General features: G+C 44.9%; 2 protein-coding genes across 8 annotated transcripts in view; one reads left to right on the top strand and one right to left on the bottom strand.

Moving 5' to 3' along the window:
• Positions 1–1,389, bottom strand: part of SAP30BP (SAP30 binding protein) — a 31,538-nt gene extending 30,149 nt beyond the window's left edge. Inside the window, exons 1-2 of one of the 2 annotated variants that reach the window (XM_062591993.1) lie at positions 1,243–1,389; positions 991–1,100 (exon numbers count right to left, since the gene is read on the bottom strand). In XM_062591993.1, coding sequence (XP_062447977.1) covers positions 991–1,100; positions 1,243–1,357 — 225 coding nt within the window. In that variant the 5' untranslated portion in view covers positions 1,358–1,389. The remainder of the gene's footprint in view (positions 1–990; positions 1,101–1,242) is intronic. The other variant, XM_062591992.1, reaches the window with a different exon arrangement.
• Positions 1,390–1,545: 156 nt separating this feature from the next.
• The window catches only part of RECQL5 (RecQ like helicase 5), a 41,227-nt gene continuing 28,290 nt past the window's right edge, over positions 1,546–14,482 (top strand). For all 6 annotated transcript variants that reach the window (XR_009960362.1, XM_062591913.1, XM_062591914.1 and 3 more), the window contains exons 1-8: positions 1,546–1,662; positions 1,937–2,067; positions 3,228–3,349; positions 5,317–5,835; positions 6,533–6,638; positions 7,088–7,199; positions 9,428–9,590; positions 9,978–10,060. Coding sequence is in view for 5 of the 6 variants with exons in the window: in XM_062591913.1 (XP_062447897.1) it covers positions 1,947–2,067; positions 3,228–3,349; positions 5,317–5,835; positions 6,533–6,638; positions 7,088–7,199; positions 9,428–9,590; positions 9,978–10,060 (1,226 nt within the window). In the remaining variant the exon portion in view is untranslated. The remainder of the gene's footprint in view (positions 1,663–1,936; positions 2,068–3,227; positions 3,350–5,316; positions 5,836–6,532; positions 6,639–7,087; positions 7,200–9,427; positions 9,591–9,977; positions 10,061–14,482) is intronic.

Raw genomic sequence — 14,482 nt, 5'->3', positions numbered from 1 at the left:
TTTACTTTGATGAGCATCCAAGATCTACTCCAAGAATCTGGCTATCACTTATGCCTCCTCAAAGTAGCAATAGCACAAAATCAAAAGCAGGAACAAAAATCAGACTATTCTCTTTTCTGCTGCTGGTGAAAGTCAGTAATAGCACCTGGGAGAAACAGTGAGTTTCTCCTAGGAGAAGAGTCTAATACACACAAAACAGATTTCAATGAAAAAGAAGTATAGTCATTTCCTTGCTCTGCAGAGCAGCCACAAAAACTAAAGCAAGAGCTAAATAACATTGTTACTGTCGTGGCAGGTAGAAGGTTGATATGAAAGAGAGAGGAGGCAAGAACTCCTCTGAGAAGCCTTCTTGTTTTGCTCCAACAGTCCCACAACAGAACTATTTATCCTTCTGTGTGTTCTAGCTGCACTCAAATGCAGTGAACTTCATGCCCTGTTTCACAACACCACCAGTTATCTTGGTATTAAGATGCTATTAGAGACATGCCATGCACCTGTGACAAACAAAAGCCACTCAAGTTGAGACAGGACATTGCTACATCAAGACGACCTGATGTAGTGAGTGAGTCAAGTTATACACAAAATAATAACTTAAGACATTGCACAAATTTATTCTTTTTAATTCTCCAGCTACTCATGCAACAGTGTGTTCCTCTCACAGGATTCTAATAGATACTATTTCTACTTCAGAAATAAATTACATTTTCAATGACTGTTGATCTATACCAGCCTCCCTTCCATTAAAAGGGTCAGAGTTAGTAACAAGCAACATGAGCTGTGCCAAGCCTTTGATGGGTTTCAAAGCGAATGCCTCCTACCTGAAAACAAACAAAAGTGAACGAAGATGCTCAGGAAGTGCTGAAACCCACACCAGGAGTCAGAGTACCCAGGCTGCAGCCTGGGTTGCTTGCCAGGGGCCTTCCCCGGAGAGTAAGGCTCTGCAAGGCACCAAGGGGACAGAGCAAACCCTCGGAGCAGAGAGCTACTTACTGACTGCCTGCTGTTCTCATCGTCCTCCTCCTCGTACCCATCCTCGTCGCCATCCAGGCGGGTGAAATCATCGTCTCCGTACCCAACCGAGACGAGGCCTCCTTTCTCTCCTACAGGGGAAGAGGAGGAGAATGCCGTGAGGAGACGGCAGCGAGCGGGACCTCAGGGCGGGCCCAGCGCTCCCCGTTCCACTCCCCCCCCCGCTCAGAGCGGGGGAGGCCCGGGCCGCGGGGAGCCCCTCGCGGCGCTCACCCGTGGCCGCTCCGCCGTCGCTGCCGGCCGTCCCGGCCTCGCTGTCGGACTCAGGGTCCGAGTCCTCGGCGTAAACCGCCAGCGAGGACAGGACGCTCCGCTTCGCCGCCGCCATCTTCTCCCTCAGCCGCGCGGGCTTCCGGCGCGCGGCGATGACGCGCGCAGCGCAGTCGCCATAGCAACACCGCCCTCTCAGCCCGCCTCAGACAGGCCCGCGTTAATCCCCGGTCTGCCGGGGATGTTCCGGCCTCGGCGCAGGGCGACACCGGTGAACCCGCGATAGGCGAAGCGGGGTGTCTAGGGGACAGGGGACGATAAAAGCGTGCGGCCTGCCCCGGGAGGGAGGGGGACTGGCCCTTTAAGGGGCGCTTCCGGCGTCATCTCCCCGCGCCGTGCCAGCACCTGCCGGACCCTGAGCAAGTGCGAGCGGCGGGGAGCTGGGGAGGGGGCGCGGAGGGATACGGGGATGGCGGCGGGGAGCTGGGGGGGGGGGGCGCGCGCGGAGGGATACGGGGCGGGCGGGGGACACGGTGCCCTCAGCGCCCGGCGGAGGCCGCGGGGGGGGGGGGGGGGAGGCTCCGCGCCCTCCCTGCCCGGGGGCGCTGCGGGGGCGGCGCTGGGCCTGGGCCTGGGCCTGGGGCCGGGGCTGGGGCTGGGGCTGGGGCTGAGCCTCCCCTCTGCGGGCTGTTCGCAGCGGCGCCAGGATGGGCGAGGAGCGCGGCGCGGGCCTCGCGGGCAGGGTGCGGACGGCGCTGCAGAAGGTCTTCGGCTTTGAGGCCTTCAAGACCGCCCTGCAGGAAGGGGCGACCATGGCGGTGGCGAAAGGTGAGGCCCGGCGCCGCGAAGGGCCGAAACTCCTGCTTTGGCCTTGCCGTCCGGCTGCGGCAAGGAGAGGCCCTGTGCCGCCAGCAGCAGGGCTTGGGCTCTGCCTCTTCCCTTGGCGTTTGTTCTGAAAAACCACCGTTACACCGACAAAAAAACGGGGTGGGGGGAGGCACCAAAATGCTTCGTTGCTCCTGTCTCCACTACAGGCATCTGCTGCCGGGTTCACGATCGGATGAGGATAAAACTGTTCGCACCGATCCATTTGCAGAGTAAACCTGACTTTATTGTAGATGGAGAAGTCACAGTTATGCCAGCAGAAGCTTATTTTGCTGGTAAAGTCCCCATCTGTTCCATGAATCATGTGGAAGTTATCAGAAACACATGACTGTGCTGGTGTTAACGTGTCCACCACCATACTGCTCGGTGTTGGACAGGCAGCCAGCACATACGGACTGACAGCTCTCCTGGCAGATCTCGTAGCGCAGATCGGAACAGAGTCAAACCCAGCCTTCAGGAAATAGTTCCAGTTTTCATCTATTGCCAGCAGCTGTACAGAGGTGCTGTTGATACCAGACCTGCCCAAAGTGGTGTTCTGCCAGCAGGGGGTCGCTGCCTCTTCAGTAACGCTGTATGCGTTGGCATCTCTCTGATCTGAAGTGGCTGCTGTCTGGCACAGTGATGGTTACTAACTAAATAATATTTTCCTTGTGTTTGAGAGGTTTCCAGCTTTTATTGTGAGGGATCTTTCTCAGATAAAATTTAACAGGATGTGATTAAAGATCTTTCATGGGGCTGGTAGTTTAGTAACTGAAAGACTATCAGATGAATGATAGCAGCTCATCTGAACGAGAATTAGTGTGAATATGGATAAGTTGTTCACTTGTTCTTTGTCTTGGTTTCTGTATATCTTCTGGTGCTGATGTAAAGCTGTTTCTCAAAGTTTACAAAGTGATCAGAGACTCACTGGAGGAAATATTGCAGGCATGCAAAGTGTTTTTAGAAACTAAAATGAAGCATCTTTTGCTGGTACGCCCCAAGGTATGTGTACTGCTAGGCCATTAACACCGTTTCTCACAGACCTTATGCCTATCCCTCCAGACAGAGCACTGGGAAGTTGCCACCATTCAGTAGCCTTGAGCTTTGTTCTGTTGTCTTTGCAGGCGAGAAGGATGTCTTTGTATGCATGCCCACAGGGGCAGGGAAATCCTTGTGCTACCAGCTTCCTGCAGTTCTGGCAGTGGGCATCACCATTGTCATTTCACCTCTGATTGCACTGATTCAGGTAACTGTCTCATGTTAGCTGTGGAAAAGCAGATAGTGAAGGGGGTAAGGAAACTCTGGAAGCACGGCTGCATCTTGCCTTTGTGTCCAGAAGTCTCTGCTGTTAGCCTGTCTCTGGATTCTCATCATGATGTCTTAGGTTTTTTTCTTACCATGGTGACAGGTGAAGAGACTGCAGCTTAGCTACATAACAGTGTAACTCTGGTTTAATACTATGCAGTTCTCTAAAAGGCAGGACCATGGCAGGTCTCTTTCACAAAGTTAATGCTGTGAGGTTTTTCTTCTCTAATAATAACCTGGTGGTTATTATAACTGATCCTTTCTCTGTTTTCTCCACTTGCCTTTTACCTCCATGTGGCAGTGTGCTCTACAGAGGCACCAAAGTAGAATACCTCAAATGGGCCAAACTGGATCTTTCCCCAGAACAAAACTGCCATTTTTTTCTATAAAGTAATAACTCTGGAAACAATAAAGTTGCCTTTGAAGGCATAATTTGTTCTGCATCAAACTGTCCTTTTGTTGCTGTATTCCTTTCTGTCATGGGAAGAAGCTGGTTTAGCAGAGCTGCTTTGTTTTCGTTTTTCTACCGTTTCATCACCTACGCGGAGAAATGCTTTCCTGCAAGAGTAGCTGTAGCATTACTTAGAAGTCTGTAAAACATCTGATTAATACTGTATGGTAACTGGTGTTGTAGGTTGCTGTTTTGATTTGTTTTAGTTCCTCTATAATCTCTTGCAAGGCCCATTAAGGATTGAGAACAGGCTTGGTGACACATCTCAGAAAGCTGTTATAAATAGTGAATTCTTTCCAAATGAGAGAGTTTCTAATTAAGCTCCAGTGAGATTAGTAGCAGTTCCAGCACAGGCAGTGTATCAGCGAGCTAGGGAAAAAAAAATACTACTGGTAATTTCCAGGTGAAGCAGAATGTCTCAGAGTGACAAATATGCTGAGGTGGGCTCAGTGAATCTTAGGGAACAGAGCTGGAGTGAACTTTCAAAGATTGTCTCATCCAGCCCTCAGGCAAGGTTGCTATGTCCAAGATGATTATGATGTATTTTAGTGTAGCCAAAATTAAAGCACTTGGTCTGTTTAGTGTGTTATAAGGAAGACCGAGAGTTGACTTTTTGAGCAGAAAACAATGGATATTAGCAGCCTCTCCAATCTAGTGAGTAAGACCTGGTGAAGATTAGTGGATATAAAGTGAATATTACATACCTTGAAAATTTAGGAATGAAAGGTAATTAATCACCAAAAGCAACTACTGAGTGAACTGCGGAAGTATCCATCCTTCTATCCTTCAGGATTATTCATATCTTTTGAAATGTTACAAGTGCACAGCTTTATGCAGGGACAGGCAGATGAATTCCTGTGTCCAGTGTTCATTTGAATGTGATCTCATGTTTCCTTCATGATTTTCAAGGCCTAATTCTTATCTAGACTCGAGTTCTGTTGCATTAGTGATTTGCCTGAGCCTGGTATTTTGTCTTACCTCAGCTGCGTTTATAAAGTTCTTTAGATATTTTGGAATGAAATGTGCTCTGTTACTAAAGGGTTGTATTATTATTTTTTTTTTTTTTTGCATGTATGACAACTTGATAGTGTAAATCCTGAGATGTGTAGGTGGCTTGTTTCAACTCGCTCTGGATATGACAAGTTATTTAGCACACATGCAAGGTATTTTGTATTTTTCCTGATGATGTTCCCAAGCAGCAAAATAACTGTCTGAAAGTGCATGAAGACACAAAATGCGGATGGATGGTAGAACTGAACAGATCTGGTTGCAATTAAAGATAAAGGCAGCCAGAGTTGAGGTTCTAAATAGCCAGATAGTCTCAAGACAACACCCACATACAAAGTCCTGGAGGTGAAGTTGGGGCCCCATCTGGATCTCCTCAGTAGACCTTTTTGATGATGGTTGGCTTTCCTCAGTCGCATTTGCTTTTCTTTTAATTTATTTATTTAATCTAGGACCAAGTGGATCACTTGCTGGCTCTGAAGATCAAAGCCTGCTCTCTGAACTCCAAGCTTTCTGCCCAGGAAAAGAAGACCATCCTGGCTGACTTAGCAAGCGAGATGCCCCAAGTGAAGCTCCTGTACATTACCCCAGAGATGGCAGCCGCCTCCTCTTTTCAGCCCACCCTGAACTCTCTGGTGTCCCGAAACCTCTTGTCCTACCTGATAATCGATGAAGCTCACTGTGTCTCCCAGTGGGGACATGATTTCCGACCTGATTACCTGCGGCTGGGCACCTTGCGCTCTCGTATACCAAATACACCGTGTGTTGCCTTGACTGCCACTGCCACCAAGCAGGTCCAGGAGGACATTGTGACAGCTCTTAAGCTAAAGCAGCCTCTTGCCACCTTTAAGACTCCGTGCTTCAGAGCTAACTTGTTCTACGATGTGCAGTTCAAAGAGCTTTTGACTGATCCATATGCCAACTTGAAGGATTTCTGTCTGAAAGCGCTTGAAGTGAAGAACACTGCTGGGGTAGGTTTTACATTTGGGGGAAAAGGCTGAATTGAACAGAATATTCCTTACTTATTCCGTAGTCAGTATAGCCCCGATAGGCCTGAGATGGGGAAGGAAGAAGTCCCTAGAAGGGAAGTGTTTACATATGTTTTGTAGTTCTTCTGAAATAAGTAAAATGTGAAGCTGTGTTCCTTTCAAACAAACACAACCTCAGAAATGGGTCGCTCTAAAATAGCACGTTGAGAATAAATGAATAGCATTTGTCTCTTGGTTTTTGTTCTCCTAGGCAATCAGAGTGTGTTTGGTTGTGTTCTTCTCTGTCTAGTGTAGAAAAATACCTGAACTGAAGCACTTGGAGTGTTGTATTGAATTTCCTGATATAACACTAATTTCCAGAGTAACTCCCAGCAAGTCAGTCAGCATCTGCACATCTATTATTTTCAAAGTGGAGAGAGACTGTTTCTTGCCTTGTACAGAGTGGGAGAGGACTGAGATATTTAGTCGATATTCTTTTGGCCTCTTAGGACTCATAAGGAGACTATGTCTAGTTTACTTCTGTGCTGGAACAGTTTCATTCAGTTGTCGGGGAATCAGCTTGGAAAAAGCTGAGTCTTATGCTCCCCTGTTGTCTCTTCCACACTAATGATTACAGCTTTCCACAGCTTTGCTGATTGGCTTGGGACAGTGTCCTGGATTTTCTCTTCTGTCTGCACAGGTGTACTCTGGTTGTGGCATTGTGTACTGCAGGATGAGGGATGTGTGTGACCAGCTGGCTATTGAACTGAGCTACCGAGGAGTGAAAGCCAAGGCATATCACGCAGGTACTGGAAGCTGCTTCTCTCAGTAACTGGTAGAACTGAACTGTCATCGCCTTTAAAGTGTGGGTCAGGGCTAGCTAGACAGCAATTTTCTGCAACGTGTCTGACATTTAAGCTGACAGGTCTGTGAGGTAAGTGTGGGGCATTCCACAGAATGGCATTCCCTTCACTCCAGAATTTTCTTTTGCTGGATCTTCCATGGCCTAAATATAGTAAGTTTCTGCCCCAGGAGGATTCTGGTCTTTCTTCTCTGAAGAGGAGCATCAGCGTCAGCTGCTGATGTCTTCTGCTTGGTCTCAGGCCAGCTTAAACATAGGCAGAGAGAAGCGTTTATGTCAGTCTGTTTTTAAGAGGGAGATGGCTTGCAGTGGGAGAATGGAGGAGGAAGTGAATACTTCTACTTCCCCTTTCAATCCTCTTGTTTCTTTTTTTTTTCTCTTTTCCCTTCCCAGGGCTCAAGGCAGCTGATAGGACTTCAATCCAGAATGAATGGATGGAGGAGAAGATCCCAGTTATTGTTGCAACCATCAGTTTTGGAATGGGAGTAGACAAAGCAAATGTCAGGTGTGTGAGGCTGGGTTTTGTGCACCACCACAAACTGAAACATGAGCAGTGGGGAGAGAAGGCCTCTGTCTCTCTGTTATCTGGCACATCTGACTCAAATGCCTGATGAACCTTGCTAAAATGCACAAAAGCAGAGCTGGAGGTCTTCTACCTTAGAAACAGCAAAAATAAACATGTAGAGGTTTTGCAAAGAAAATAAGAAAGCACCAGAGCTCATCTGTGCTGGTCATCCTGGAAACCAATAAAATTGGAGAAATACTTGTTCTTACCACACCCTCCAGGTTTCAACAAGACCCATCCAGACACAAACACAGCTGTCCCTTTCACTTCTCTTGATGCAATAGTTGCCTTCAAAAAGCAGCAAATGAAATTTTCACTTAAAATACTTTGCGTGTCTTCTACTAAAATAGCCAAAGTCAGTTTTTGGAGATCCCTCTTCACAAACTGCAATGAGGAAAAACAGCAGTTCACAGATGGCAATAAGCATTCTAAAAATTATTAACTCTAATCCAAATGTTAGAAACTTTGCAAATGTTTTCAGTTGCTGTTCCTCTAGGAACTGTCACCATAATTGCTCTGTGTTACCAGAATTCCTGTTACTGTCGCTGCACCACATTATAGCTGGGCTGTGTTAGTGCTGTAAGCTGAGATCATTTAGTAGGCACATAACACAGCTGCAGCTCACACTGCACCCCATAAGGACCTGATCTCCTGTGCGCTAAAATCCACATGAAGCAATTGCTTTGAATGCCATGGGAGAGGAAAAGGACATCACTGAGGCGATAACATCAGTTAACAGCTGTGCCATCTTTCTGTCTCTGTCATTATGCTGACAGATAACACGTTCCCATAGCAATGACAGACTATTTCACTGCTTAACTCAGGTTACCCATCAGTGAAACGAGAAGTCTTCCACTATAGCAGCATGAATTATGGTGACCTGCTGAAAGTCTGTTCTACTCAGGACAGTGGTCATTGAAACAGCAAAGAGTAGCTGAAATGCATGAGGCTGAAGGAAAATGAAATATAGCTGAAACATCTTTGTAACCTAGATAGTTTCCAAGGAATGAAGTTAAAGTGACTCTTTACAAGCAATTTTTTTAATAATTAAAAGTCTGTTTGACCCTGGCAACAAGACACTGCTGCTTAGCCTTGACTGTACAGTGGTGGAACTTTAAGCTCTTATTCATGCATATGTTTTCAAGTATAAGATCAGGTCTGACAAGTTCTGGAGGTAACTTACCAGGATGAAGGGGAAACAGAGGTGTTGTCTCTTGTTTGATAGAATCAGATCCTCTCTACTGCTAATGCAGCTTTGCTTGAGTTTATTAATTCCTTCAGTAAGCCCCTCAATGGGGAAGAAATGTCTAGGTCCATGCTGCCTCCAGACTTGCCTGTTCCTGGAATGTTCATCTTTGGAGAAACACGTTTGCTTGATTTTGCCATTTAATTTTTTTGTCACACCTGTCTGTAGAATACCTGCCTCTGGTACATGGTGGCTTGCAGAGATTAAAAAGGACTAGCTTTGGGGCAGTCTGGTATTTAAAATATTGGCAGCATCACTGGACTGTAAAATGCTGAGATCTCTCAATACAGGTTTGGGCTGAACTGCTGAATATTCAAGTACGAGCAGGTTTAAAATAGTCTTGCAGTGCTGCATTCAAAACTTTCCTTGAGAGATTGTTTATCATTCAGTAATGATTCATAGTCATATTTACTGACTGGGAAGGATACCTTCATCTACAAGGGACCTTGGTGACAGAGAATTTCCCATGCAGACTTTGTTGGCAAAGAATTTTCTTTTTAAAAGCAAATATTTCAAGTTGTGTTCTATAATGTTCAAATTGTGTTCCACAGAATAAATAGGGTTTTTAATGAGTGCTTTATTTTATGGCAAAATATTCCAAACCCCTTAGCTTATCCTTCAGAACTGTACACCTGTATGCATGTTTGGAATATGCACATGTCCATTCTCTTCCATCCATTTTGAGTGACATCCTGCTTGCATGTTGTTCACATGTACTGTATTTTGTTATAGCTTTGCTGCCTTCCTGTGTGCCTCAAGTGTTAAGTAGTAGTTAATGTCTACATTCAGAATCCTTTGCTCTATTAAGTTCTCTGTCTTTCATACTTTGGCCGCCTGCTTTTTACTCTATTTGAAATTGTGTATGCAACGATCTGGGAAAACTGCTGCATTCATGTGTTTCTTGTTGCCTTACTGCATGCAGATTTGTTGCCCACTGGAATATTGCCAAGTCAATGGCTGGATATTACCAAGAATCTGGCAGAGCTGGGAGAGATGGGAAGCCATCCTGCTGCCGCCTCTATTACTCTAGGAATGACCGAGATCAAGTCAGCTTCTTGATCAAGAAAGAGCTCTCTAAAATCCAGGTAGGATCTGCAGAATAGTATCCACCAGCCTACATATGCTGGCTTTGCTCAGATCTGGTTTGCCTCTTGCCTGTAGTTATATCTAAATATGCAAAGATGAAATGATTATTTTCTGGAGCTGTAGGTGTAGCTGTTGGGTCTGGAGCTGTCTGTAGCCTTGTTTCAAGGTATAGCAGAAGAAAGCAAAGCAAGGAGGGAAGGGACTGCCAGACGCAGCTCCAGCCCTATTGGAGAAGCATGGGTGAGCAGAAACACGGAGCAGAGAAAGGGTGGTGTCTGTATCTGAGCTGCATTGCTCAACATGGATAGATTTGGGTGTCACTAGAGATGTTACATCTGTTTGTATTTGAAGTGAAGACTAGAGTTATCATCTCTCTGTAATTCCAGGAAAAAAAAGGCACCTTGAAAGAGTCTGACAAAGCTGTGATGACAGCCTTTGATGCCATAGTCAACTTCTGCGAGGAGCTGGGGTAAGTGCATTTCTTTCAAACACTGTTTATTTTTGGGAAAACAATGTCCTTTCCCTCCAAGGCACTGTTACGGCTGAGATCTTTCTGTAACTGCATGACCAGGACAAAAGTGAACGAATCACCTGATACTCTTTGTCTTGACTGAGGAAAGTGTCACTTAAACATCTCTTACTCACTCCTACCTCTGAGTTGACTGAGATACTGGTCTCAGAGTCTGATAAGTAATATGCTGACATTAAACTATGATTCCTCTGGCTATGAATTTAATGTGTTTTATCTATGGTGGATTGACTTAGTTGCAGTTGCTTCTGTTTTGACTCTTTCCTCCTTTGCCATGTCTCCTCTAAGGAGACAGACAGGCTAAAGACCATCACCGTAGGGTAGAAGCATTTAGCTTTAACATTTCTCTAAATCTCAGGGTCTCCATTCTGCAAAATGCTAGGTATTCTTGGTTTTCATTGACCTCAAAAGGAGCTGATGGTGCTTAGAACCTTTCAGAAACAGGCTCAAATTATGGATATGCCCAATCTAAATGCAGACTAGCATCTGTACTATGTTATTCAGATTTAGTTCATGATTTGTAAGCTGTAATTGTACCGATAGCTAGGTTATGCTGGATGAGACATCAAAGCTATAATTTTGCCAGTAACAGACTAGTGTGTGTTCACTAAGTGAAAACAGTCAACACTAATCATCTTGCTTTCAGGTTTGTGTTTAGTTTCATCCTTCATAGCAGCATCTAAGGCAACTTTTTCAGGGTGGATGTGTTTTTTTTTTTTTTTTTTGGTTTTTTTCCCCCAATGCCTCAATGAGCATATTCTCTTTCTGGTCATATTTGGGAAACAAATCCTGTTTTTACAGGGTTGTTCTGTAACAGTCTTACTAGTACCGATGTATGGCACAATATCGAGTAGTGCTGGGGTATCTGAAGCAAGGCATTTTTGTCCAAAGATAAGGCGATTTGTGGAAGTAGTTGTTAGGATGCTTCCTGCTATAAGAGTTTGATCCACTTAGTTAAAATCTAAGCAGCTCTGCTCCTCCTGTTGTTTGTCACCTACTCACAGCAAGAATGGCCAGATGGCTGCTTGTCTGGGTCTTGCATAATGTGAGAGGTATATGTGTCTGTTGGGTTAGATGCTGATCTTGGAAGTGTTTTAATATCTGTTTTTCCCGAGCCCTTTCACAGGTTGTCAATAAAGTTAGTTGAGACAGTGTTGTCTTGGAATAGACACTCATGCTGTGAGAACTGTGTTGGCTAACCTTACATAAACTAGAAGTAGTTACAGGACACACCAGGATGGTATCCTAGTGAGGGCATATGTTTGGAGCTGTGTAACCATCTTGCAGGTCTCATTTTCTATATGCTAAGAAATATTGACTACTACTTGAAGTGAGGAACTTGACTAAAAATAGGCTGCAGTAGTGAGGCAGTGACAAGAAAGGGCAGAGAGAAAACCGGTTCTCCTTTGCTCAGGTTAATAGAGGAGGAAATAGTATTTCACTGAGTATTTAAAGAGAAAAATTCCTGCTTCTTCCCATGCTGCTGTGAGGGAAGCTCACTGACCTAATTAAACTCAAATGCTTGCCCATTTTCTTCCCTCTCCCAGCCTGGAGAGAAACCTTCTTGCTACCTTCTAACATGCCACAATTCATCCCAGCATAGCGTATTGCAGAAATGTTGTCTGGATTTGCCTCTTTCATGTTCTAATTGTACAGGAGACTAAGATGCTCTTTAGACTTAAAAGTCTGATCTTGCAAGATTCTAAATAAGAACAAATAAAGACAGACTTGTATTCCGATAGGCAAGTTTTTGCACAGTATATTTAGGCTATTGTCTGAGCATGACAGGAGAATAATTGTATGAGCTGCTTTTGGAGAACAGACATTCAGACAGAAAGGTCAAGTTGAGCTTTTGCTGGTGAGTCTCCTGTTGCCTACTTGTGAGGCAGAAGAAAACATGGAACTGCAGCAGTTGAAGGCATCTTCATCAATGTTAGCTGATGGCTGACCACTTATCTCTGCCCTGTGGTTTTGCTTGAAAGATGGAAGTCAGGCAGAGACTCTGGTATTTGGCTAGTCATGCAGTTCCTGAGTGACTGCTGTACGTATTGCATTTGCTGTGGATTTGCAGAACAACCTGCTAGCACTAGTATATGGCTTTCAATACAGTAAACCTGCACGGGGAGAAATAACCATCCAGAGACAGAAGATGAGGAAGCTTTCTGTGAACAACACAGTCCGATTGTATCTGTGCTGATTCTCGCCTGGCTGCAAGGCTCTGAGTACTGCACTCGGCCTCACTAGTTACGCACGGCTCCACTTGTGCTTTGGAGGTGAGCAGCACCCAAAGATGGCAGCAAATAAGAGGAGAGCAACGAAGGTGAGACAGAAGGCACCGATCACCACTAATCCCCCAAGAGCCCAGTCACTTGTTACAATCCGTCTCTTCAGGTCTTCCAGAACTGAGGACGCCTCTTGTACTGATGACATACTGGCTTCCACCCTGCCAGAGTTAGACAAGAACAGCATCAGATGTTGGTGTATCCTCTCCGTACCCTGAGCAGAAACAGCCACTGTCCCTAAACAAATATATGCACGCATCCTTTGTGCCTGCAGGCCTCCCTTTCCAAAAGGTAGGGTCACTCTTCACAGAATCTGGAGCATAAATCAGGAGGATAGCTGAGGCCTTCTTAGCAGGCAGATCTACAGCAGAGTAAAGCAAAAATCTTCCAGCCTTCCAAGATTTTAGTAGCTGAAATTTTAGTTATAGCTCATCAATATTTTTAACAATTGAGTGTCTCTCCCAGGAAGTTCAGCCTGAACCTTTCATCTAGGAACTGCACAGGCTACACATGAAAGGCAGGTATTCAATGAGAGAACCTGGTTTGATACTCATGGAAAGATCTCTAAAAATGAAAGTAGAGCACTCTTGTGAATTCTTAAGTCCAGTAATAATTTAAACTGGGAATCTCAGTGGGTTCTACATACTTGCTCTTTCAGTGATACTTTTCATAATGATCCAGCTGACAGCTTTCTAAAGAACATCCAGCATCTCTTTGCAAGCCTCTTGTGGTTTTACTAAAACTTCCTTGCTAGCTGCTTCTCAAATTAAAGGAAAGATAGGTTATTTCTCACACTCTTACTCAAATATTACTGTACAGGCCTAATACAGGAAGAGACATTCATTATTTCAAAATATATAGGCCTGATTTGTTGCCTCTTATGTCTACATCCTTGATATCATACGAAAGGAGAGGATTAGCTATGTAAAGTTTGTTTCATCCTCACGAAGTCACCTTTTACTAGGTGTACAAGCTCACACTTCAGTTTCTTGAAGCTTTTATTTATTTCTAAGCAGCCAAAATATGCAGTTAATGCTTTGGTTTTGGGAATGATGGCATATTACCTTGCCTAGTCATTAACCAACAGGCATACAGGACACAGAGGCTGTTCTTGATAAATCCCATTTCCTTTAAAAAGGAGGTAATCTAGACAGAAAAGCCTCAATATTAGCCCTACAAACCCAAAGGCAGAAACAATGTGTGACTGTACACCCCAGAAAGTTCCTCTCTCTCTGACTACAGTTAGCCTCCTGAAATAGGAGAGTTGTGTACAGTCTTATAAATACCTGAGGCGGCTGTGTTTGTAGTGTGCTTCTTCTAGTGCCTCTTCTGCACCCACTCCAAGAGATCTTGGTCTGTAGTGAGGACCCCTTTACTGCACCCAGAGATTAGCAGAGTTAAGTGTGGAAATTGCCTGTTTGTACTGCAGTAAATGATTAACAGCTGGGTTTCTTGCAAAGGTGTGGCTAATGTAATCAAAGCCCTTGAGCCTACTTAAAAAGGCTTAATTACCTGTGATTTAAACATTTCTTCTTCATGCCTGTATCCATGCATGCATCCATCTATTCCAGCCAAACCTCTCTAGTGCCTGTAAAGGTCTGCTGGGTCCCCTAAATGGGGGATATTGCAGCTTGTGGTGGAGAGAAGAGGGCTTTGTTCCCTGGCTTCTGGCTGTATCTGAACTGCAAGCTCGGTTAAGGGACTGGCATTTCTAAAATGAAGCTGTGAACAAGACTGCCCTCTAGTCCAAACATCATCATGACCATTTAAGAAGGTAAATTCATTACAGAGCCTTGCACTGCTGTTAGTAGTAATAAAATTGACTCACTGTTGCTTTCTTAACTGAGGAAGATCAAAGGGAAAGTGCTGCAAATATATACCTCTCTCCAGGAGCTTTTTGTATGGGTCAGGGGAGGAGAGTGTGATGCACGTGCGTAAAAGAAAACTTCTGTCACAAGCTAAGCAGATCACTTTGAAACCAGAAGGATGATGTTACTGGGTAGAAGATATTACATAAAACTTTATATGCTTCTGCTGGAGAGGCTGGCCTCAAGACTTTCTGTGAGTTTCTCGTGGAAAA

This window comes from Rhea pennata, chromosome 19 (genome assembly GCF_028389875.1).
Source record: "Rhea pennata isolate bPtePen1 chromosome 19, bPtePen1.pri, whole genome shotgun sequence".
In the NCBI taxonomy this organism is placed as follows: domain Eukaryota; kingdom Metazoa; phylum Chordata; class Aves; order Rheiformes; family Rheidae; genus Rhea; species Rhea pennata.
Note: the sequence above shows the minus strand (reverse complement) of the source record. Positions and strands in the feature narration are given on the sequence as shown.